A 26271-nucleotide genomic window follows, 5' to 3' on the forward strand; every position below is an offset into this window, starting at 1 on the left:
ACTTTTTCTTTCAGTCAGTAAGGCACTGGTCTGGCCTTGAAGAAATGTGGTGTTGCCTGGGGATCGATGTGCATTTTAGCTTGCATGCCCTTCAGTTTTCCCAATTCGTCTTGGAAAACAGCGTCATATTTCTTCAAGAGCTCTCGAATTCCATTGGATTTCAAATGGAATATTTCTGACCAGTCAAGTTTTGTTTTCTGCAGCCAATCTCGACCCAAAAGACTGGGTCCCTCCCCCCTTATGATTATCATTATTATTATGCTTATTGGGCTGTCAGTTATTTGTAGCAGACTGGGACAGCAGCAATGCCTTTGACCTGAAGGGATTCTCCACTGTAAGTTGTCAGCTTGGCAGGTGTCTGCTCCAATGTCAGTGGCTGATTCTCTTCACTGAGGTACATGAACGTGTGCTTCCCAACAACAGTAGTTGAAACACTGGTATCCATCTCCTTCTACAATTGCATACCATTCACTTGCACTGTCATTGCAATTGGCTCAGATTTAACAGCAGTCACTAATACAGAGAGTACACATCAGTAGTAGCAGCCTTAGCCTTTGCTGTATCAGTTAGCTCAATTAGATTTGTTTGTAGTTTTGCTGTTAGCCTATCCTCTGTTCAGCACTGCCTACCCAGATGTCCTTTCTTGTGGCAATAATTGCATTCTGCCTCTGTAAATCTACAAACGTCTGCACCATGATTTCCTCCAAATTTGTAGCAAGTGTGTATCTTATCAGCTGATGTATTACCATTAGACTTCCTAAGTTTACATGTAGTGGGCATAGAATTGTATTTTCACGCCACGCCTAGCAGCAGGTTCCAACATGGAGTACGGTGCCATTATTCACATGCTGCAAAGCCTGCATGTCTTTCACAGCACTTTCCATAGTGAGAGCAAGTTCCAGGGCACACTTAAAATTGATGTCGGATTTGCTAGCAAGTGGCACTGTATGGCGGCGCCCTTGACTCCGCACAGAGGTCTGGCCTGCAGTATATCATTCAAAGCATCCCCAAACTCTCAACATTTGCCTCAAAGGGAGCAATGGACTCTCCAGAGGCATGAACTCTCAAATTAAACTTGAAATGCTGCATGATCACAGGCGGTTTGGACTGAGTACGATTGCTTGAGTTCACTAACTCACTGCATGATTTAGAACTGGGACCATTCGGGGCAGTCAGGTTTCAAATTAGGTAATACATTTTGCTTCCACATGCACTTAATAGGATATCTTTACGTTTTTCTTCGGCAGTAATTTCGCTCACAACAAAGTAAAAACCGAGGCTCTCAACATATTGGGCAGAATTTTGCCGTCGGCGAGCAGGGGGCGGGGCACACTCACTGACGTGTAAAATGACGCAGGATGACATCAGGTGGAACCCTTGATGTCATCCCGCCCCATTTCAATTTTCAGGAAGGCGGGGGGTGCAGCAAATCAGCTGTGGGCCCGCCGACCTGTCAATGGCCAATTGAGGCTATTGATAGGATCATTTAAACAATTAAAGGGCCTGCCCATCCAACCTTAAGGTTGGCGGGTTGGCCAGGAGCCCCGGCGGCTACTAGAAAAAACATGAAACCTCATCCACTGGCAGAATGAGGTTTCATGCAGGGTTTTAAAAAGTTTAATAAAGCTATAGTGTAACCTATGAACATGTCCCATCCCATGTAACATTGTCACATAAGGGACATGTTAGGGAATTTTTTTTTCTATTTTTAATCTTTTTCAAAGTCGAAGCGATCTCCCTGAGGCAGCACGTAGCCTCAGGAAGATGTGTGCTCTTTCGTGCGCATGCTGTCAATGCATGCCAGTGTTGTAGCTGTGCTGGAACAGCTTGGCTAGGGGTGCAGCAAGTTCTGGAGCACAAATCTTCAGTACTATTGCCGGAATATTGCCAGAGCCCATGGCCTTTGCAGTATCCAGTGCCTTCAGCCATTTCTTGATTTCATGTAGAGTGAATCAAATTGGCTGAAAACTGACATCTGTGAGGCTGGGGACCTCCTGAGGAGGCCGAGATGGATAATCTACTCGGCATTGCTGGCTGAAGATTGTTGCAAACGCTTCAGCCTTATCTTTCGCATTGATGTACTGAGCTCCCCATCACTGAGGATGGGGATATTTGTGGAGCCTCCTCCTCAATGAGTTGTTTAATTGTTCACCACAATTCATGACTGGATATGGCATGACTGCAGAGCTTAGGTCTGATGTTGGTTTTGGAATCGCTTAACTCTTTCTATCACTTTCTGCTTATGCTGTTTGGCATGCAAGTAGTCCTGTGTTGTAGCTCTACCAGGCTGACGTCTCATTTCTAGGTATTCCAGCTGCTGCTCCTGGCATGCCCTCCTGCACTCTTCATGGAACCAGGATTGATTCTTGGCTTGATGGTAATGGTAGAGTGGGTGATATGCAGGACCATGGGATTACAAATTGTTATTGAGCACAATTCTGCTGCTGATGATGGCCCACAGCACCTGATGGATACCCAGTCTTGAGTTGCTAGATCTGTTTAAAATCTAAAACAAAAACAAAAACAGAATTACCTGGAAAAACAAGAGTTGACATTTCGAGTCCTCATGACCCTTCAACAGAACTGAGTGAATATTAGGAGAGGGGTGAAATATAAGCTGGTTTAAGGTGGGGGGGGCGGTGGTGGGGGGAGAGAAGTGGGGGAGTGCAGTGTGTGGTTGTAGGGACCTGCCCCTTCACTTCCTCTCTCCTCACCGCCCAAGGGCCCAAACACTCTTTTCAAGTGAAGCAGCATTTCACTTGCATTTCCCCTAACTTAGTCTACTGCATTCGTTACTCGCAATGCGGTCTCCTCTACATTGGAGAGACCAAACGTAAACTGCGCGATCGCTTTGCAGAACACCTGCAGTCTGTCCGTAAGAAAGACCCAAACCTCCCTGTCGCTTGCCATTTTAACACTCCACCCTGCTCTCTTGCCCACATGTCTGTCCTTGGCTTGCTGCATTGTTCCAGTGAAGCCCAACGCAAACTGGAGGAACAGCACCTTATCTTCCGACTAGGCACTTTACAGCCTTCCGGACTGAATATTGAATTCAACAACTTTAGATCTTGAACTCCCTCCTCCATCCCCACCCCCTTTCCGTTTCTTCCCCCTTCCTTTTGTTTTTTCCAATAATTTATATAGATTTTTCTTTTTCCCACCTATTTCCATTATTTTTAAATCTATATCTTTTATGCCCTGTTAGCCTTTCCACCCCACGCCCACTAGAGCCGTACCTTGAGTGTCCTGCCATCCATTCTTAATTAGCACATTCGTTTAGATAATATCACCACCTTCAACACCTCTTTGTTCTTTTGTCTGTGACATCTTTTGATTATCTGCTCCTATCACTGCTTGCTTGCCCCTACAAGCACCCCACCCCCCCCAACTTCTCTCCCCCCACCCCCCCCACCTTAAACCAGCTTATATTTCACCCCTCTCCTAATATTCACTCAGTTCTGTTGAAGGGTTATGAGGACTCGAAACGTCAACTCTTTTCTTCTCCGCTGATGCTGCCAGACCTGCTGAGTTTTTCCAGGTAATTCTGTTTTTGTTTTTGTTTTGGATTTCCAGCATCCGCAGTTTTTCGTTTTTATCTCTCTGTTTAAAATCTATCCCATTCAGCATGGTGGTCGTGCTACACCACACGAGGGAGGGTATCCTTAATGTGAAGACAGGACTTTGTCTCCATAAGGACTGTGTGGTAGTCACTTCTACCGATACTGTCACGGACAGTATCAGGGAGGCAATGGTGCAGTGGTATTGTTGCTGGGCTAGTAATCCAGAGACCCAGGGTAATGGTCTGGGGACTCAGGTTCACATCCCGCCACAGCAGATGGTGAAATTTGAATCAAATAAAAATTCAATCCAATAAAAGTATGGAATTAAATGTCTAATGATGACTATGAAACCATTGTTGATATTTGTAAAAACCCATCTGGTTCACTAATGCCCTTTTGGAAAAGAAATCTGCTATCCTTAGCTGGTCTGGCTTACATGTGACTCCAGACCCACAGCAATGAGGTTGAATCTTAATGCCATTCGAACAAGGGCAATTAGGGATGGGCAATAAATGCTGGCCTATCCAGCAATGCTCACATCCAATGAATAAAAAAAAAGGACAGATGCACCTATGACAGGTAGATTGGTGAGGATGAGGTCAAGAATATTTTTCCCTCTTGTTGGTTCCCTCACCATCTGCCAGAGGCCCAGTCTAGTAGCTATGTCCTTTAGGAATCGGCCAGCCCGCTTTCTGCAGGTGATTCTACTCCATTGGTGATGGATATTGAAGTCCCCCACCCAGAGTACATTCTGTGCCCTTGCCACCCTCAGTGCTTCCTCCAAGTGGTGTTCAACATGGAAGAGCACTAATTCATCGGCTGAGGGGAGACAGTATGAGATAATCAGCAGGATTTTTCCCAGCCCATGTTTTACCTGCTGCCATGAGACTTCATGAGGTCCGGAGTCGATGTTGAGGACTCCCAGGGCAACTCCCACCCGACTGTATACCACTGTGCCTCCATCTCTGCTGGACCTGTCCTGTCTGTTGGACAGGACATATCCAGGGATGGTGATGGTGGTTTCTGGGACATTATCTGTGAGGTATGATTCCATGAGTATGACTATGTCAGACTGCTGCTTGACTTGCCTGTAAGACAGCCTTCCCAATTTTGGCACTGGCCCCCAGATGTTTGCCATTGTCATTTCCGGTGCCTAGGCCAACCCATCTGGTCCACTGATGTCCTTTAGGGAAGGAAACCTGCCATCCTTACCTGGTCTGGAGTCACATGTAGGCCAGATATGTGACTCCAGACCAGGTAAGGACAACAGGTTTCCTTCTCTAAAGGGCGAGTGAACCAGATGCGCTTTTTCCCCACAATTGACAATGACTTGTATGGTCATTGTTATCTTTTAAATCCAGATTTTTATTGATCACAAATTCCACCAAATGCCATGAAAAAATTCAAACCCTGGTCCCCAGAGCATTACCCTTGGTCTCTGGATTACCAGTTAGTGACAATACACTACACCACCACCTCCTTGACGCATCACAGTGTCTGCAGCTCGGATTCCAGTTCAATAACTCTGAGCCAAAGCTCCTCAAGCCGCAGACACTTAGGGCAGCATTTTCCCGTCAGTGAGCAACGGGCAGGGACCGCTCGCTGACGCATAAAATGACGCATGGTGACGTCAGGTGTGCAACCTGACGTCACCGCGTGTCATTTAGATTGTCAGTTCAGTGGGCACGCAATCGAGTTGGCTGCTCACCCGCTTAACTGTCAAAGGCCAATTGAGGCCTGTTAAAAATTAATTAACACAATTAAATAAAGAGCCCAGGCAGCCATTGCATATTTCATGGAACTTCATCCACGGGCAGGATGAGGTTTCAGAAGTGTTTAAAATGTCAGTAAAATATCTTCCAAAATTTAATTAACATACAACCATTAAGGAACACCCCCCCCCCCCCACCCCCCACCACCACCGCCTGCACAGGGAGTGCACAGCGCTTCTGGGCAAGCATCACAATGGGCGGGTCTTCATTGGCCCGCTGACGTAAAATGGCGGTGTGGACTCGATTGGGAGCGTCGATTGTGTTCGCACCGGCCCCCGCACAACCCCCCCAAGGGGGGCAGATTTCTGACCTTATTTTTTATTCATTCACGGGATGTGGACTTCACTGGCTGGGCCAGGATTTATTGCCCATCCCTAGTTGCTCTTGAGAAGGTGGTGGTGAGCTGATTTCTTGAACTGCTGCAGTCCATGTGGTGTAGGTACAACCACAGTGCTGTTAGGAAGAGAGATCCAGAATTTTGACCCAGTGACATTGAAGAAACGGCAATATATTTCCAAGTCAGGATGGTGAGTGGCTTGGAGGGGAACTTCCAAGTGGTGGTGTTCCCATCTATATACTGCCCTTGGCCTTCTAGGTGGAAGTGGTTGTGGGTTTGGAAGGTGCTGTCTAAGGAGCATTGATGAATTCCTGCAGTGCATTTTGTAGATGGTACACACTGCTGCTACTTTGCATCGGTGGTGGAGGGAGTGAATGTTTGTGAATGTGGTGCCAATCAAGTGGGACTGCTTTGTCCTGGACAGTGTCCAGCCTCTTCAATGTTGTGGGAGCTGCACTCATCTAGGCAAGTGGGGAGCATTCCATCATACTCCTGACTTGTGCCTTGTAGATGTTGGACAGGTTTTGGGGAATCAGGAGGTGAGTTATTCTTGGCATGATTCTAGCTTCTGATCTGCTCTTGTAGCCACAGTATTTATATGGCTAGTTCAGTTCAGTTTCTGTTCAGTGGTAACCCCCAGGATGTTGATAGTGGGGGATTCAGTGATCATAATGCCATTGAACATCAAGGGACGATGGTTAGATTCTCTCTTGTTGGAGATGATCATTGCCTGACACTTGTGTGGGGCAAATGTTACTTGCCACTTCTCAGCCTAAGCCTGGATATTGTCCAGGTCTCGTTGCATTTGGACATGGACTGCTTCAGTATCTGAGGAGTCACGAATGGTGCTGAACATTGTGCAATCATCAGTGAACATCCCCACTTCTGACCTTATGATGGAAGGAAGGTCATTGATGAAGCAGCTGAAGATGTTTGGGCCGAGGGCACTACCCTGAGGGACTCCTGCAGTAATGTCCTGGAGCTGAGATGACTGACCTCCAATAACCACAATCATCCTCCTTTGTGCTAGGTATGACTCCAACCAGCGGAGAGTTTTCCCCCGATTCCCATGAACTCCAGTTTTGCTAGGGCTCCTTGATACCACACCCGGTCAAATGCTGCCTTGATGTCAATGGCAGTTGCTCTCACCTCACCTCGGGAGTTCAGCCCTGGGTCACATCAGTCTCCATGAGGCTCTCATTCTGCAGTCACAACACATCATCTGCCCTGCCATCTTTATTGTGCATAATTATTTTATTTTCTAAATTAATTTTTAATTAATACACCTTACCACTGTCAATAAGTTTTATTATTGCTAGCAATGTTTACTAATAACATCTTACAATTACTGATAAACTTTCAAAAGAGAAACAAGCATAATAAGCAAAATACTCACCAACCAAATACTTACCTCTTTCTCTGTGATGTCAGACTTGTTTGTTTTCAGAAATTGTTCTAGGTAGATCCTGTACTTTCTCCCTGCTCTCTCTTCCTCTGCCTCCCCACCACCTTATGCCACTCTAAGTTTGTGCTGCTCTCTCGCTCTCTCTCTCTCTCTTGTGTTGCTTTATGTTCTCTTTGCTCTCGCTTCATTTCTCACACTTGTCCCTGAATGGTTTACCAGTAAATGAAGAAATATTATCTGAGATAATCCTCTCTGGATGGCTCCAATAAACTGAAAAGAACACTTAGAGTGTGTGTTACAGCTGTGCTTGACATACCAAGCAATTGATGAATAATATACTTGGAAAAATAATCAGTGGCAATTCAAGAACCATTGCTGTGGACATGGAAGAGGTCAAAAGTAATCTTGGACTAAGGATGAATAGGAACTGGTATAAAAGGTTCCTTGTGCTGATTTGGCATTTTTTCCTGACATGCCTCACACTTCTTAACTGTGACTTCAATGTCATTGTTCATACCTGGCCAATGGACTGTGTCCTCCTGTAGTTGCTGACATTTTCTGTTGTGCAAAATTAATCAGGTCAATGGGCATCTTTGTTGCACTTGAGTAGTGGATCAATCAATAGTATGGCATCATCTGTGAAGCGTAACATTGCATCCCTTGAAAACTCCTGATTCTATGGAAAGACTCGGGACATTGCTATGTCAGATGGTTACCTGAAGTGATGGGTAGATCTTCTGATGCCCATCTGCCTTGTGGCATCTGGTTGATTCCGCAGATCGTTATCAATGTGAGATCGCGGTAGACCATAAATCGCTGGACCTTTGGTTTCTACTATGTAAAATATCTGAGACATGCAGGATGATTGGTTATATTTACAGTCTAGCATAATGGATCCTACAAATGGAATTATGGGGTCATCATATGCTGAAAGCTTCACAGTTATGGTTTCGCCATGGCCTTCTACTTCTGTGGGTACATTGCTTGTAGAATTCTCAGAGGCAACATGTTGGCACTTGCCCCGTGTCTATTTTTTGGCCAAAAGAAAATGGTTACCAACTTCCTGAGGACAGATGATCTGAAACATGGCAAATATTTCTACCAGTGGAGTGGCATCGGTACGATCTGCAATATGGATAATGTGGAATGTGAGCTCACTGCACCTCATAGCATCTTGATCATCATTGTCATTTCCACTGCTCTTCAGCTCTGAAGAAGGATCATACAGACTCAAAACACTAACTTTGTTTTTCTCTCACCACAGATGCTGTCAGACCTGCTGAGTTTTTCCAGCATTTTCTGTTTTTGTTTCAGATTTCCAGCATCCGCAGTATTTTGCTTTTATCGTTGTCATTGTCCATTTTGTCCACCATCTCATGTATATTGTTCCTATGAAATCTGCAATGATTGTTGTTGCTGCTCAAAAGTATAGCCTGTTTGTGGGCTACTTGAACCTATGTATGACTTTTTGTAGCTCCTTCGGCCTTTGCTCTTTTGTATGCTGCTGCCTGTCACTCTTTTGCCACATATCTATCAGAAATCATGAAATTCTGGGCAAATCTTTGGTGCATGTAGGGGTCTGCACCTTCCACATATCTTCCCATGTTTGGCTATTTTAGCCACTGTGTCAATGGTTGGGTTGCATATAAGACCTGCAAGCTTTGTTGGTGTTATGGTCTGGTGAAATTGGTAGAATAGCTCCCCTCTCTTTCCACTCTTCAGTTGACCATGATTTTAACGAATTCTCTTGCAAGTTCAGTGAGTGTTTAACTATTTAAGTGCTGTGACTGTAAAAGACAAACACAGGCAGGTTATCTTGTAAGTTTTAAAAGAAAAAGAAATAGTACTTAACACCCAACCTAAATAAAAATAATAAAAATGCCCCAACTCTCACTCACATGTGCATTCAAGAGTTCACACACAAAGAAGTATGTTACAAAAAGAGCGAGTAGGATAAATTGTTTAGGAGTCCAAATGAAGGTAAATTATATATGAAGCCTGCAGATTGATTACTTGTGTGGTTTTAGACTGAGCTGGATGGTCTTTCCAGATTCTGCATTGAGATGATTTAAAGATGTTGATGGACGATTTCTGTCTTTTCTTCTGGTACTTCAGCAACTTTAAGGTGTTGCCTGTGGCATGTGGCTGGTCAAAAAACAGGTGGGGCACAAGTTTGCAGGATGGCTGCAGAGAGAGAGCACCAACTCAGGATCCTTCACGCCTCACTTGGGCTGCCTGGAAATATGAAGTTTCTTATAACACAAAGAGGGTTTGCTTGCATCACATGATCTCCTCTCACATCTGGCCAGTTACCCAGATATGGTCGTAGCAAATTAATTCCAAGTCCATTGTTTAAGAGTAATTAGGTTATGGCCGGTGGAGTTCCCTTCTCAGCCAGGGTCCATTGTCCAAAGTGATTGAGTCTATTGGCTTTGCCCAAACTAAGCAGAATACAGAGGATATTTCTGGATATTTTATGAATAGATCCTTGAGGGAAGGAAATTTGCCATCCTTAACTGGTCAGGCCTTCATGTGTCTCCAGACCCACAGCAATGTGGTTGACTCTTAACTGTTCTCTGAAATGGCCTAGCAAGCCATTCAGTTGTACAAAGCAGCTACAGAAAAGTTGAACCAGACATATTGCAGTGGCTCAAGAAGGCAGTTCACCATCATCTTCTCAAGGGCAATTAGAGATGGGCAACAAATGCTGGCCTTATCAGTGATGCTCACATCACATGAAAGAATATTGTTGAAAAAAAATGATCAATGGATTCCTTAAGCTGTTGACAGTACGACATAAAGTCCAGGCAATAAATGTAAAAATTCAGTTCGACTCTGAACTGGTCTTTCGAAGATCCCCACATTTTATTGGGATCTTTTTGGTCTTTTTCTGTGAGCCTGAATGTATTGAATCTCTGTAAACCTTCATTTCCAAAGGCTAAATGAATCTTTATGTCCTGTTTCTCTGGTTTGGACATGCCTGAGTCAACAAAACATGATTTTGTGCATTGTTTAAATAGTTTAAACTCAGAGACAACATCAGCAACTTTCCAATTTAAGCTTGGGAAGATTGTGGACCCTTTTGTAATATTACCTGGGCCTTCTTCTCTGCCATTTGAACAAATGCTCCTGCATTTTTACTGATCAGGTAACGAATAGTGTAAACACCTTACACTGCAGTGTGTAAGTTTCTTGAAGTTCCAATACTCACCACATGTCTCACTGCTGCTGCAGCACTTGGGATGAGTGGCACTGTTGTCACTCATGCTCATGTTTCTGAAACTCCAGCCACGAAACTGAATTGTGGCAGGAACGCACCATGACCAGGGGAGGAGGATAAAAGTGTGGGAATGCAAGAGTTGTAGGGAATTCAATTGCAAGGGGAATCGAAAGACATTTCTGTGGCCGCAAACGAGACTCCAGGATGGAATGTTGCCCCCCTGGTGCTAGGGTCAAGGATGTCTCAGAGCAGCTACAGGACATTCATAAGGGGGAGTGTGAACAGCCAGTGGACGTGGTACACATTGGTACAAACGACATAGGTAAAAAAAGGGATGAAGCCCTAAAAGCAGAACATAAGGAGTTAGGAAATAAGTTGAAAAGTAGGACCTCACAGGTAATGATCTCAGGATTACCACCAGTGCGTCATGGTTGAGTAGAAATAGCAGGAAATATCGGATGAATACGTGGCTGAAGAGATGGTGTGAAGGGGAGGGTTTCAGATTCCTGGGGCATTGGGACCGGGTCTGGGGAGGTGGGACCAGTACAAACTGGATGGGTTACACCTGGGCAGGACCGTGACTGATGTCCTCGGGGGAACATTTGCTAGAGCAGTTGGGGAGGGTTTAAACTAAAATGGCAGGGGGATGGGAACCTATGCAAGGAGTCAGAAGAAGGGGAATCAAAGACAAGAACAAAAGACAGAAAGTGGAATAAGAAAAGTGATAGTCAGAGAAATCAAGGGCAAGAATCAAACAGGGCCTCAGTGAAAAATAGTGGGAATGGGACAAGTAAGGCTAAAAAGACAAGGCTTAAGGCTTTGTGCCTTAATGCAAGGAGCATTCGCAATAAAGTGGATGAATTAACCATGTAAATAGATGTAAACAAGTATGATATACACAGGATTACAGAGACATGGCTGCAGGGTGACCAGGGATGGGAACTGAACATCCAGGGGTATTAATTATTTCGGAAAGACAGACAAAAAGGAAAAGGTGGTGGAGTTGCATTGCTGGTTAGAGAGGAAATTAACGCAATAGTGAGGAAAGATATTAGCTCCGCGATGTGGAACTTGTATGGGTAGAGCTGAGAAACACTAAGGGGCAAAAAACTTTAGTTGGGGTTTTTTATAGACCCCCAAGCTGTAGTGGTGATGTTGGGAATGGCATTAAACAGGAAATTAGAGACGCACGCAATAAAGGAACATCTGTAATTATGGGTGACTTTAATCTGCATATAGATTGGGCAAATCAAATTCGTAACAATACTGTAAAGGAGGAATTCCTGGAGTGTATACAGGATGTTTTTCTGGACCAATACATTGAGGAACCAATGAGAGAACAGGCCATCCTCAACTGGGTATGGTGCAATGAGAAAGGAATAATTGGCAATCTAGTTGTGTCAGGCCTCTTGGGGATGAGCAACCATAGTATGATAGAATTCTTCATCAAAATGGAGAGTGACGTAGTTAATTCTGAGACCAGGGTCCTGAATCTTAATAAAGGAAACTACGAAGGTATGAGGCGTGAGTTGGCTATGATGGATTGGAAATGTTACTTAAAGGGATGATGGGGGACAGGCAATGGCGAACATTCAAAGAGCGCATGGGTGAACTACAATTGTTTATTCCATGTCTGGCACAAAAGTAAAACAGGAAAGGTAGCCAAGCCATGGCTTACAAGGGAAATTAGAGATAGTATTAGATTCAAGGAAGAGGCATACAAATTGGCCAGTAAAAACAACAGACCTGAGGATTGGGAGCAGTTTAGAATTCAGCAAAGGAGGACCAAGGGATTGATTAAGAAGGGGAAAATGGAGTATGAGAGTAAGCTTGCAGGGAACATATAAATTGACTAAAAGTTTCTGTAGTTTTGTGAAGAGAAAAAGATTGGTGAAGACAAATGTAGGTCCCTTACAGTCAGAAACAGGAATTTATAATGAGGAACAAAGCAATGGCTGACCAACTAAATGCATATTTTCGTTCTGTCTTCACAAAGGAGGACACAAATAACATACCAGATATCTTGGGGAACACAGGGTTTAGTGAGAGGGAGGAACTGAAAGAAATCAGTATTAGTAGGGAAATGGTGTTGGGAAATTGATGGGATTAAAGGCCAATAAATCCCCGGGGCCTGATAATCTACACCCCGGAGTACTTAAGGTAGTGGTCCTAGAAATAGTGGATGCATTGGTGGTCATCTTCCGAGATTCTATAGACTCTGGAACAGTTCCCACAGATTGGAGGGTATCTAATGTAACCGCACTATTTAAAAAGGGAGGCAGAGAGAAAACAGGGAATTATAGACAAGTCAGCCTGACGTCAGTAGTGGGTAAAATTCTAGAGTCCATTATAGAAGATTTAAGAGCAGAGAATGTGAAAAACAGTGGCAGAATCGGACAGAGTCAGCATAGATTTATGAAAGGAAAATCAAGCTTGACAAATCAACTGGAATTTTTCGAGCATGTAACTAGTAGAGTTGTTGAGGGAGAGCCAGTGGATGTGGTTTATTTGGACTTTGAAGGCTTTCGACAAAGTCCCACATAAGAGATTGGCATGTAAAATTAAAGCATATGGAATTGGGAGTAGTGTGTTGAGCTGGATAGAAAACTGGTTGGCAGACAGGAAACAAAGAGTAGGAATAAACGGGTATTTTTCCGAATGGCAGGCAGTGACTAGTGGGGTACTGTAGGGATTGGTGCGGGGACCCCAGTTATTCACAATATATATTAATGATTTGAATGAGGGAATTAAATGTAATATCTCCAAATTTGCAGATGACACAAAGCTGGGTGAGAGGGTGAGCTGTGAGAAGGATGCAGAGGTGCTTCAGTGTGATTTGGACATGCTGACTGAGTGGGCAAATGCATGGCAGATGCAGTAGAATGTGGATAAATGTGAGGTTATCCACTTTGGTAGCAAAAACAGGAAGGCAGATTATTATCTGAATGGCTATAAATTGAGAGAAGGGAATGTGCAATGAGACCTGAGAGTCTTTGTACACCAGTTGCTGAAGGTAAGCATGCAGGTGCAGCAAGCAGTAAAGAAGGCAAATGGTATGTTGGCCTTCATAGCCAGACATTCGAGTACAGGAACAGGTATGCCTTGCTGCAATTGTACAAGGCCTTGCTGAGACCACACCTGGAATATTGTATAGAGTTTTGGTCTCCTTATCTGAGGAAGGATGGACTTGCTATAGAGTGAATGCAGCGAAGGTTTACCCGACTGATTCCTGGGATGGCAGGACTGACATTTGAGGAGAGGTTGAGTGGATTAGGATTATATTTGCTGGAGTTGAGAAGAATGAGGGGAGATCTCATAGAAACCTATAAAATGCTAACAGAACTAGACAGGGTGGATGCAGGAAGGATGTTCCCGATGGTGGGGGAGACCAGAACCAGGGGTCACAGTCTGAGGATATGGGGTAGACATTTAGGACTGAGGTGAGGAGAAATTTCTTCACCCAGAGAGTGGTGAGCCTGTGGAATTTTTATCCACAGAAAGTAGTTTAGACCAGAACATTGTATGTTTTCAAGAAGGAGTTAGATATAGCTCTTGGGGCAAAAGGGATCAAAGGGTATGGGGCGAAAGCAGGAGCAGGCTATTGAGTTGGATGATCAGCCATGATCATAATGAATCGTGGAGCAGGCTCGAAGGACCGAATGGCCTACTCCTGCTCCTAGTTCTATGTTTCTATGTTTCTATGATGCTCCATAAAATGAATAATGGCACCAAAATCTTTCCCAGTTTGCATCAGCTCTTGATTTTGTCTGTCATTTTCACAATTTCTGCAATGTTTTTGGTGTCCTTGCCTGCAATCGATCTAGCCCATGTCCCTGCAACTCATCTTCCTAGCTGAACACTACCTGTCACTGAACCTCTTAATGCACTGTTCCTGTCTGTTGATCTCACAGATTGTGTGATGCGATCTTAGGTCCAAGACTACACACTTTGCATTGACTTAGTGGTTTTAAACTTTGGACTATTTATCAGCTTATTCCATTACCAATGGCACCACATTGAAAATTTCTCCACTGCTGGCATCATGTGTTTTTCTTCCCCTTGCACTCATTTAGCACATAAACATCAAGGGCAGAATTTTCTGCCTGTTGGGTGGGTGGTGTGGGAGTGGGTCTGGGCGGGCGCGGACCCGATTGCTGCCCACAATCGGGTTTGCGCCCCCATTTTAAGTGGGCGGGCCAATTAAGGCCCACCCAGCATGAATTGCAGCCCCTGAGGACAGTGGGAATGGGTGGGCAGCAGCGGAACTGCAATGACTGCCGGGTTCAATGGCGACCCGGTGGTCTGTTTTAAAAAGATGCTGCAGCCTTTCAAAGGCTGTGCATCATGGCCAGCGGATGGACTCCCCAGAGCGCTGCTGGTGAGCAGGCAGGCAGGAGGGTAGGGCAGGGGGGCACTCTGCCCCTCATTTTTCTGATGATTGTCTTGCTGCTCCCCTCAAGGAGATGGCAGCATGGCGGGAGGCGCTCGCACCCCATGACGGGAGGAGGAGGCCCCCCCATGCCTGGCAGGAGGTGGTGGAGATCATGAGCTCCCATGACATGGTGCTAAGCACCTGGATCCAGTGTCGCAAGCACTTCAATGACCTGTTGCGCTCGGGAAGGGTGGGTACCATGTCGGCATTTAACCCAGTTGGTAGGATTTCCCCGCTGACCACCCACCCGGACCAAGTCTGAGTGTAGTGACTGCATTGAGTCATTGATGGCATGTGTCTTTTGCTGGGTGCGCCAGCAGATATTGCCCATGCTGAGGTCACCCTGAGAGGGTGGTGAAGAGATGGGTTCTACACCCGCAGCACTGAGAACCACATTACTGTTTTGGGGGCAACCTGGAGGAGCTGCACCTAGGCGCAGTGCTGAAACTCCAAAGCATGTCAAAGTCAGGGTGATGACATGCTGGGAGGGGAGCTTCAAGGTGGCGTGGCACCAATATAGCTGCTGTCCTCTGCGCTCCACGTGCTTGTGCCTCCTTGTTATGGAAGGTTAGACCGTGTGGTGCCTGATGTGATGTAGGCAGCATTTGGCCAGGGGTTTGTGGGGGTGGGTGTGGGCACAGGCCTAGCATCTTTGTGTGAGTGTTTGGCAGCAGTGGAGTGAGAAGACACTGGAGCCCTGCAATGTCCCACTCTGGTTGGGGTGGGCCATCCATGAAGAGAGTCCATAAGTAGCACTAATCAATGCTCTTCTCTCCTTTTCAGCAGAAGAATGCACATAATGCTGCCAAGCAGGTGAGGACCGGCGGAGGACTGGCCCAGTTGGCAATTCTCAGCTGCTTCAAGCAGGTGACCCTAGATCTGGAGAGCAGCCATGCGCCCAGGTCCACCAATGTCAGGGAGGCTGAGGTGCCACGGGCAGGTATTTTTGCCCAGCAGTGAGGTCACTATTGTACTCCCAACAGCCATGGCAGTGCTGAATGTTCAGTGATTGAAGTTTGCAACATGGCTTGATCATTGCTTATGGAAGGATGAGCGCCTAATGATCCAGGGGACAGGGATGCACATTGACATTGTCTTCACATTAACTGATCCAATGTCCTTGTTCTTCCTTTCAGCATCAGCGGAGCAGGGCCGAGAGGAGGATCAGCAAGGGCCCCCTCTCATTCCTGCGAACCCTGAAGTCACGGACTCACCAGCACCATGCCATCTCTGCCAGGCAGGTGCCAGCGCAGATACTGGCACTTCAGTGGGAAATAGAACATCGGCAAGTGTCCCGGGTCACAGCAGTGAGGGCAGTTCACAGTCGCTGGAGGATCTGGCAGAGACATAGTGTGCCCATGGCGCCAGCAGTTGGAGGACTGCAGGGGACCAGGCACATGCTCAGTCGGTTCTCGATGATGTACCTCTGGAGTCGTATGTGACGCAGCAAATGCAGGAAATGCGGCCAGGTGTGCGAGAGCATCTGGTGAAGCTACATGAGGCTATGCTTGGCTTGGTGTCCATGGCAGAGGAGTCTACTTAGATTATCGCCGAAGCAATGAGCCTCATGGCCAAGCGCCATGCGTGCTCCTTGGAGAGAGTGGCAACTCTCGTGGAGAGACTCCTCCAGGAGACCAATCACGGCTTCCTGAGGATGCGCTCAGACCAGCAAGCCCTCACATCGGCATTGACCTCAGCTGGTCAGTGCCAGTGTGGGAGATGGTCTGGGCACCAAGTTTCTCAGCTCGCTGCCCATCCATCCACTGTGAGCAGGACAGTCCGAAGAGACCTTATGTCGGTGCAGCAGCTGCCTGTCTTCTCTGCGGGCTCCTCTCAGGGCGCTCCGGGTGAGGGCAGTAGCTCCTCTGCCCCTCTGCAGTGACTATTGCATCCAGACAGACTGTGATGACTGGCGAGATGCCAGTTGTGGAACTGGGCTGTCTCAGATGCCACTCCCAGCGAGGGGGCAGCATCAGGACATAGCACCCGGAAATATAAACATAAGGCACCTTAGGCACACCATGGGTTTATCACTGGTGCTTTTGTGTTAGCCCGCAGTGAGGTCTTTGAGTTAGTGTGATTTTGAACACCTTTGTCATTTTGTTTTCTTAAGTTCCTTTGGTTGTAATATTAAATTCAGACATGTCACCATGGCTGAGGGTGCCTCTTTTGTCCTGCAGGCGGATGGTTTCCAACAATGTTACGTGATTTGTGGGACATTCAGTTTTATTATTTATTAATATTCCTATCCAGGCAGATCTTGCACTTAGGTATCGATATGGAGCATACAGCCCAGGCTTGTCCTGGAGGCCCATATGTGGTGTGCTAGCCAAAGGTGTATTGGATTAAAGCCTCCCAGGTGTCCCTACCTCTCTGGACTATGCCGGGTCAGCATTTCCCTGTGTGTGCTCATCCTCAGACTCACTGTAGGACTCATCGTGTGCAGCCGCAGTCACTGCGTCTACATCTTCATCGTTCACAGCGTCCCCCCTTTCAAGCGCAAGATTGTGGAGAGCGTAGCATGCAACCACTATCAGCGACACACAACCTGGAGGGTATTGCAGTGCGCCCCCTGAGCGGTCCAAACATCGGAAGCGTAACTTGAGAAGACCAATGACTCTCTCCACCAGAGCCCTTGTGAAGGCATGGCTCCTTTTGTACTGCTGCTGAGCTTCTGTTCTTGGATGGCGGAGAGGCGTCATGAGTCACCTCCTGAGGGGATAGCCCTTGTCACCCACAACCAGTCATCCAGGCGGGCTGGAACACTGAAGAGCCCCGGCACCTAGGAGATCCTGAGGATGTAGATGTCATGGGAGCTTCCTGGGTACCTTGCACAGACTTGTAGAATCAGCATCCTGTGATCACACACTATCTGCATCTTCCTGTTGACAAAGGCACCAGGCTCACCTGCTGGCACCTTGATGGCCACATGTGTGCAGTCTATTGCACCCTGGATGCGGGGGAAGCCAGCAATGGCCGCGAAACCTCTGGCTCGCTGTGCCTGACTTGCCTGGTCCCAACGGTAGTGGATGAAGGTCAATGCACGCCTGAACAGTGCGCCTGTCACCTGCTTGACACAAGTGGGTACAACTAATTGGGAAAAACCACAAAGATCACCCACCAACCCCTAGAAGGAGCCAGAGGCATAGACGTTGAGGGCAGCTGTGATCTTTTGAGCCACTGGCATGGAGTGTCCACCACATAGTTCACGGAGATCTCAGGCCCAATCATCTGACAGATATAGTTGACTTTCTCCCTTGAGAAGCAGAGCCTCCTTCGGCACTACACCTCAGACATATTGAGGTAGCTATTTTGCCAGCTGTATACAGTGGCAGCAGGATAGTGGTATTTTCTGCGGCCCCTTCCGCCTTGGACTAACTCTTGGCCATGCATCCCTTGTTCCTGCTCCTGTCCTCCCAAAGGTGGCTCCCCTGGAGGTTGAATGTGCACTCCTGGCCTCCTCCCCCTTCTAGCCCTCTTTCCTCATCAGAGGAGGTGCCTCCAGTGGAGATTTCAGCTCCCGTTCCCAGGCTAAGGGAAGGCTTCCTGAAACCTACAGGCCCAAAAAAGATTGCTCAATGCAGAGTGCTGACCTGAAGGTTGTGAGTCCAGACCAAGCATGCGTTTTGAAGTATTGTAGATCGCACAGGCAAGTATCAGTAACTTTGAAAATTCAATATTTGACAGAGCACACTTGCAACCCCACTGAACCCTCTTATCCTGCCCTTGGATGAGGTTCATACGAATGTGTCCTATCCGCCTGCCCATTGTGCCTGTGCGCCAATCCAAAGATCGCATGGGTGCTAAAAAATCGCCATTAGTTGCCACCTCCAGGGCCTGTTAATTAATGGCGGGCGCGCATCGGATATCATCGTGCACCCGCCCAACAAAATGTCACGATGGTGCGCAGTGACATCAGGACATTCGCCCAACGTCACCGCATGTCATTTTATGCGTTGGCATGCGGAGCCCACCCCCACATGCCAACGGGAAAATTCTGGCCCAAGGCGCCAACCACACAAGAGGAATTGGTTACATAGGTTTATTTCTTAAGGATTTGAGAAGTTGGTACTTCTTGTCGAATTCGTACATGCCTGAGTTGGTAGCTTCCTCAGAACAAACTGAGATTAAATCTGAATCACATGATGCATTGCATCATTTCCCATCCAGTGACATGTACAGAAAACAGAATCACATCCACTTAACGGCGTACCACAACAGAGTACAATGTGAGAGAAATGTGAGGTTGTCCACTTTTGTGGGAAGAATTAAAAAACAGAATATTATTTCGCTGGGGAGAGACTGCAAAATCCTGTTGTACCAAAGAATCTGGCTGTCTTCATACATAAATCACAAAACGTCAGCATGCATTTACAGCAAGTACTTGGGAAGGCAAATGCATTGTTGGCTTTTATTGCAAATGGGATGGAGCATAAAAGTACCAGGTTTTTCTACAAGTGTGCATGGTATAGATGAAACCACACCTAGAGCCATTGTGTATAATTTTGGCTCCCTTATTTAAGCAGGAATATACGTGCATTGGAGGCACTTCAGAGACGGTTCACTAGATTGATTCTGAGCATGAAGGAGATGTCTTATGAGGAATGCTAAAAACAGTTAACACGCAAAAAATGGTATCTGGCTACTTAACCTACATATGCTTGACCTTAAATCCATGGGTTCTGCTGCTCCTCTCTCTTTCTATTGATTGTGATGTCACTCTGAAGTGACTGTTTTGATTTCTCCTGTGTTTGATCTGCTCTCATTAATTTATCTATGGGTTCTGACCTCTTGATGTGATTTTTGAATCTCTGATCTTCTCCCTTTCCTTTATATCGCAAACAAGGTTGCCCGCTATACCTTCAATCACAGATCAAGGTGGTCCTGCTACAAGTTGTGAATTTGCACATGTATAAAGAAAGGACAAAATACAAAGATACGAATATGCACATCAGGAGCAGGAGTTTGGCTCCTGGAGCCTGCTCTGCCATTCTGTAAGCTCGTGGCTGATCTGATAGTAACCTCAACTCCACATTCCCACCTACACCCAAGAACCTGTCATCCTTTTGCTCATCAATAACTGATCAAGCTCTGCCTTAAAAATATTCAAAGGCTGGGATTTTCCATGCCCTCCCCAACATCGGGTGTGTTCAGTGGCGTGAGTGGACAATATGGCGAGAAGGCCAAAAATCGGTTTCACAACGTTGTGAAACTAGTTTGCAGTCGTCCACTCTGCCCGCCGATGGCAGGCCACGTTCCCTGCCATTAGACTTTGGGAACCTCACTGCAATACATCAGCATATCATTATAAGGCCAGCCCGTCGGACTCATCTCCCCTCCGCTGGATTGTCCACCCATGTCAGCGGGAAAACATGCTGACGTGTTTAACAACAGCATATATAAGGCGTGCACTCGGCGGGCTGCACTTCACTTGGGATTTCAAAGTTTGTTTGCCTACCTTGCTTTGGTCAGCACTCACAGCCATCAGTGCCAGGCCTCGCAGACAGCGCCACATCACCATTAGCGGGGCTCATAGTAGGTCTGTACCTACCAGATCAGCCATATGCGGGTGGCTTTTCAACATCTTCAGGATAAGGTCTGGCTTGGGGAAGGTGGTGACATGGCCTCAAGCAAGGGAAGAGGCTGAAGGACGAGAGCTGTACTGGGGAAGGGGGGTATCCCAGGATGTGTGTACGGGCACATGTTGATCTGTGCAAGTGGCCTCAAGATGATGAGGGCTGAGGAGGCAGCCTCCTAAGGAGATGAGGCCAGATGGATATGTGTGAGAATGGGTGGTGATGTTCCTTGAGCTGGCAGTGAGTGAGATGCCAGTGAACGTGTGATGGGCTTGAGTGTGTGAGTTGCCATACCCTGGCTGCATGGATGAGATCCTTCAGCCTCTAGCTGCATTGAATGGCCAACATCTTCAGTACAACATTGGTACTGATCACCACTGCCTTTGCCTACCAAGCCAGAGTGATAATGTAGCTGCCCCACCCCCTGCGGCCAGAGCAGGAGCAGAGGAAATCACAGTGGCAATTATCTTTATCATGATCCTCAGAGACCAATAACTTGAGATATGATTTTCCCTGCGACCGACACAGCATTGCACAACAGGGTTTCAGGTTTTAAGGCTTTCACAATAACATACACCAAAATCAACATACTTACTTTCTAGGTAGCTAAATACACCAAATTACAGGAAAGGTTTTCCCCTTAATACAACCAAAAACACTTCACAACCCATTTATATGTTACACCACACTCATAGCAGATATGTAGCCATGTAGATTCAAGACCAAACCTCTGCCTATTTTCCAGCAGGCTCCCTTCTCTGTCCTGTCAGGGTGTTATTTCCAGTGTTCTTTTGAAAGTTGTTTCACTCAGTTTTCTGGCACTCGAAGTAGCAGAGGAAATCACAGAAGGCATTCAAGGGCTGCAGTCTTCTTGCCTTTCGGGGCCATGTCTTCTTTGCTGCAGTCTTGGTCTGGAAGCACTGAGTGCAGCTGTACTTTAAATGTGCTGCCTGGCATGATGAAATGGCAACATGACGGTGTGGCAGGTGAATTGGAGCCCACCTGCCATTGAAATGGCGTGTATCCTGGGAATGCATAATGCGGGTTTGGGACGCTATGGTGTGAAAAGCCGCCATTGCAGCCAGTGGGCAAAACGTCATTTTACCTTCCCGGTACCGCACGTAGTGAAAATCTGGGACGATTCTGCCTAAAGACTCTGCTTCCACCATGTTTTGAGGAACAGAATTACAAAGACTTACTACCCTTTGAGAGAAAAAAATTTCCCTCCATATCTGTCTTAAATGGGCGGCCTTTTATTTTTACATGGCCACTAGTTATAGATTCTCCCACAAGAGGAAATGTCCTTTCCAGATCCATCCTGTCAAGACCCCTCAGAATCCAAGCCGAACCTGCACAACCTTTCCTCATAAGACAACCCACCCATTCCTAGTACAGTGTTGAGACAGAGGATCAGCCATTATCATACTGAATGGTGGAACAGGCTCGAAGGGCCGAATGACCTAGTCCTATTTCTATTTTCTATGTTTCTAATTGGTTAAACATGGTTTTCCTCTCACGAAATCATGCTGAATCTGCCTGATTATCAATTTATCTCAGTGCCCTGCTATAACATCATTAATAATGTCTTCTAACATTTTCCCTATGACATATGTTAAGTAGTTTCCTGCTTGCTGTCTCCCTCCATTTTTGAATAAAAGAGTTACATTTACTGTTTCCCAGTTGAATGGAACCTTTCCTGAATCTAGGGAATTTTGGAAAATTCAAATCAACACATCGACTATCTCATGAGCTACTTTGAAGGCTCCAGGATGAAGTCCAACAGGGCCAGGGGACTTGGCAGCCAGCAATTCATACAATTTACTCAGTATTACTTCCCTGGTGATTGTAATGTTATTGAGTTCATCCCTCTATTCCATTTCCTGATTTGCAGCTAGTTCTGGGATGTAAAGGACTATTCAATCCATCTGCCATCTCTTTATTTTCCATTATTAATTCCCCAGACTCACTTTCTATAGAACCAATGCTCACTTTCTTAACTCTTTTCAAAATATCTTTGGAAACTCTTACTATCTGTTTTTATATTTCTAGCTAATTTTCTCTCATACTCTAATTTTTCCTTCATTAATCTTTTAGTCTTTCCTTGTGCAGTTATATGCTTTTTCTTTTAAGTTTGATACTATCTTTAACTTGTTTAGTTAGCATGGATGATGAGTCCTCCCCTTGGAATTTTTCTTTCTACTTGGTTTGTAGCTATTCTGTGTATTCTGAAATATCTCCTTAAATGTCTGCCACTGAAATTCGATGGACTATTCCTTAACCTAATTTGCCACTTCAGTTTAGCTAGCTATGCTCATGTGCCCTCATGATTGCCTTTATATAAGTTTAAAATACTAGCTTTGGACCCATTCTTCTCTCCTTCAAACTGAATATAAAATTCAATCATGTTATGATCACTGCCACCTTGGGATGTCTTCGCTATAAGGTCATTACTTCATTCTATCTCAGTGCACAATACCAGGTCTCAAATAGCCTGCTCTCTGGTTGGCTCCAGAATATGCTGTTCTAAACCCTAAGAAGCTATCCCAAAAACATTCTATGAACTCCTGATCTAGGCCACCTTTGCCCATCTGATTTTTTGACTCTATATGCAGATTAAAATTCCCAATGATTATAGCCATATCTTTCTGACAAGCTCCCATTATTTTTTCCTTTCTCCCCCGTCCTACTGTGTGGTTACTGTTAGGGGGCCTGTACACCATTCCCACAAGTGACTTCTTGCCTTTAGCATTTCTCATCTCTACCCAAGCTACTTCTGTACCCTAAGATAAAAGCAAAATGCTGCAGATGCTAGAAACCAGAAATAAAAACAGAAAATGCTGCAAAAACTCAGCAGGTCTGACAGCATCTGTGGAGAGAGAAATAGAGTTAACATTTCGAGTCCATATGACTCTTCTTCAGAGCTAAAGAAATGTGCTAGAATTTATAATGTTTAATGGGGGTGGAGCATGTAAAGCAGGATAGAAGGTCAGCTAAGGAGAGATTGACAAAGATGTCATGGACACAAGACAAAGGGAGTGTTAATGGTAGGGTTAGTGTTAAAGCAGGTGCAGATAGTGGCATAAAGGCAGCACTATGGACTTGAAACATTAACTCTGTTTATCTTAGCACAGATGCTGTCAGACCTGCTGAGTTTTTCCAGCATTTTCTATTTATATTTCACGTCACTACCCTTGTTTCCTGAACTTGGGTCACCCCTCTCTGTTATGCTAAAACCATCATCAATTATCAGAGCCAACCCTCCACCTTTTCCTAGCTTCCTGTCCTTCCGAAAAGCCTGCCTTCTGATAATGGCAATGGAGGGAGAGAGAGGAAGAGAGGGAGCTCCTCACGTTCCATGCCCACATACAGCCAGAACTTATTTGGGGTCTCCATGTCACTGTGCTGTCTGATTTACACACATCTGATCACTACAGTAAAATCACAGAAGCCACAGGGGCTTTGAAGGTAGGCCACAGTGCACATCATCAATCAAGCTCAGTTATATGATGTTAGTGCTGCCCAAGATCTGGGTGTCAGCCATTGAGTCATCATGGTAGCTCTCCACATGGGCCTGTGCTGCAGGTTACCTTAGAATTTTCACTTTATCCAAGGTTATCGGCAGGGTCTAGCAACCTACCTTTAACCACCATTTGCCTGCTACTGCGATTTTTTTTTTATTCGTTCGTGGGATGTGCACATCGCTGGCGAGGCCAGCAGTTATTTATTTATTTGAGAGAAATTGACAATTCATTTGATCATTCACCTAGCTGAAGTATTTTTGGTGCAGGCAGGTTAACTTAATGTGTCAAAGGGGTTTGACTGGAAAAAATGGACAGCGTGCCAGTTATAAACAAATTCTTTTAAACTGAACTCCATGGAATGAATTTTGTGGCTGCCCAGGAGTGAGGTAACATACTACTTAAAATCAGGTGGCATAGAGGGGGCACTGTGCAATCCCCAGTCTACCTTTGGAATCTTACCAAAAGCTTAGGAGGGGTTTGGCAGCCCTCTTGCCTCTGAGCTAATTGAGGGCCTTAAGTGGCTAAGTAATGGCCATTTAAGGACATCCTCCCACAACCACTGTTATTTTACCAGAGGTAGTGGGTGCCATGTCACATGATGAGGCTGCCAGATGAACATTGATGGCCTGGCTGTGGGGTGTGGGTCTCCCTCCTGTCTGACACCTAGCACCCAGTGGAGAACCACCCACCACAGTACTTGTCAACCCACTTGTTCCCAACCATTGCTCTCCTGATGACAACCAGCACCTTCTTTCCAGAACCTGCCTGACTGATCCTGGCAAAAACTCTCACACTTAGGTCAGTGCCTCCAGCAATGATCCTTGTTGGAGACTGGCTGTAGTCCCAACAGTAGTCACTACTCCCGATGGTGCTGCTGGAATTTAGGATTGGGATTGACTGGGATTGGCCAACAGACCCTAGAAGCGAGACTTCCCTCCAGAAGGGGATGGATCTCTCAACCTGATCTAGCTAACATTAATATAGGTCGGGTCTTCTCGGCTATCCTGAGGTAGGCTGGCCCCCAACTTTTTAGCCTTGGAACGGGGTCACTCCATCCATCCATTCAGCCTGTGATATAATTGTCCATAGATGTAAACACTTGAGGAAAAAATAGAATGTTGACTTTGTGCTTTATTATTAATTGCTGATGCTGTTGCTGTTTTTTTTTTCTCCAGGAAGGAGCTAGGGCTGCTGCAGAAATTGTATGGTTTGTATGATGCAGTGATGAATAATATTAATGGTTACTATGATGTGCTGTGGACTGAGCTAGACATTGAGAAGATTAATGCTGAACTCTTGGACTTTCAAAACAGGTAACTGACCTCGACTGATTTTTGTATTTCTGACAAACAGACATGTCTAAGCTTTTCATTTTGCACTCATCGTGACACTTGCAAGAATATCAATATAAGGAGGAAAACAACATTTTATACTAAAGAATCTTCAATGTGCTAAGAATTATGCTGACAGTTAACTTAAGATTGGCAGTCAGGCTTGCAATGTGGCACATTCTTTGTGTACTGGATGCTACATATATTAATGAAGGGCATGACATGAAGGGTCAGTCACGAGGGGACATAAGTTCAAGGTGAGGGGCAGGAGGTTTAGAGGGGATGTGAGGAAATTTTTTTTTACCCAAAGGATGGTGACGGTCTGGAATGCGCTGCCTGGGAGGGTGGTGGAGGCGGGTTGCCTCACAACCTTTAAAAAGTACCTGGATGAGCACTTGGCATGTCATAACATTCAAGGCTATGGGCCAAGTGCTGGTAAATGGGATTAGGTAGGTAGGTCAGGTGTTTCTCACATGTCGGTGCAGGATTGATGTGCTGAAGGGCCTCTTCTGCACTGTGATTCTGTGATAATACACAAGGCCCTGTTCTTTGCAGACAGAAAGAACATGTACATACACTGTGCTTGTTTCAGCAAAACAAAATAAGTGACAACCATTCACTGACTCATTCCTCATCGCAATACCTTAACCAATCAGGGTTAAGTTGCCTGGTTTAAATTTCAAACAATGCTCAGCAGTTAACTTTCAGTCATCATCAGTGGTGCATTCTCCATAGCAACGCCATTTAACTAGCTATACATAGTGAGAATAGTTATATATAGGTATAAAGTTTGAATACACCAGAGATGTGTGTGTGTGCGCCCTGATCAAAGCTAAAAATGAAACTAAGACTGGACCACATGACACATTTCCCTTCTGGTGATGTCATGCTGATATCCCTTCAAGGCATATTACAGCATCTCCCTTTCTTTTTAAAAATACCTTTCCCCTTTCCAAAGAAGTATAAATATTTACAATTTATGTTCATGTTTAGCCACTATTACTTAAATGCATAGATGAATCTATGAGTCGCTAAAGCATAGAGGTAATCTGCTGGTACACCCAGACCTTGTAACGGTAATCTAGTCTGGAGACTCCTTCAACTGCTCATAGTGATC

General features: G+C 45.7%; 1 protein-coding gene across 1 annotated transcript in view; it reads left to right on the top strand.

The window, feature by feature from the left end:
- The window catches only part of LOC121278118 (dynein heavy chain 8, axonemal-like), a 2067071-nt gene that overhangs the window by 1027714 nt on the left and 1013086 nt on the right, over positions 1–26271 (top strand). Inside the window, 1 exon segment of the mRNA XM_041188205.1 lies at positions 24999–25136. Within this exon segment, the coding sequence (XP_041044139.1) occupies positions 24999–25136 (138 nt within the window).

This window comes from Carcharodon carcharias, chromosome 5, assembly GCF_017639515.1.
Source record: "Carcharodon carcharias isolate sCarCar2 chromosome 5, sCarCar2.pri, whole genome shotgun sequence".
Taxonomy (NCBI): Eukaryota; Metazoa; Chordata; class Chondrichthyes; order Lamniformes; family Lamnidae; genus Carcharodon; species Carcharodon carcharias.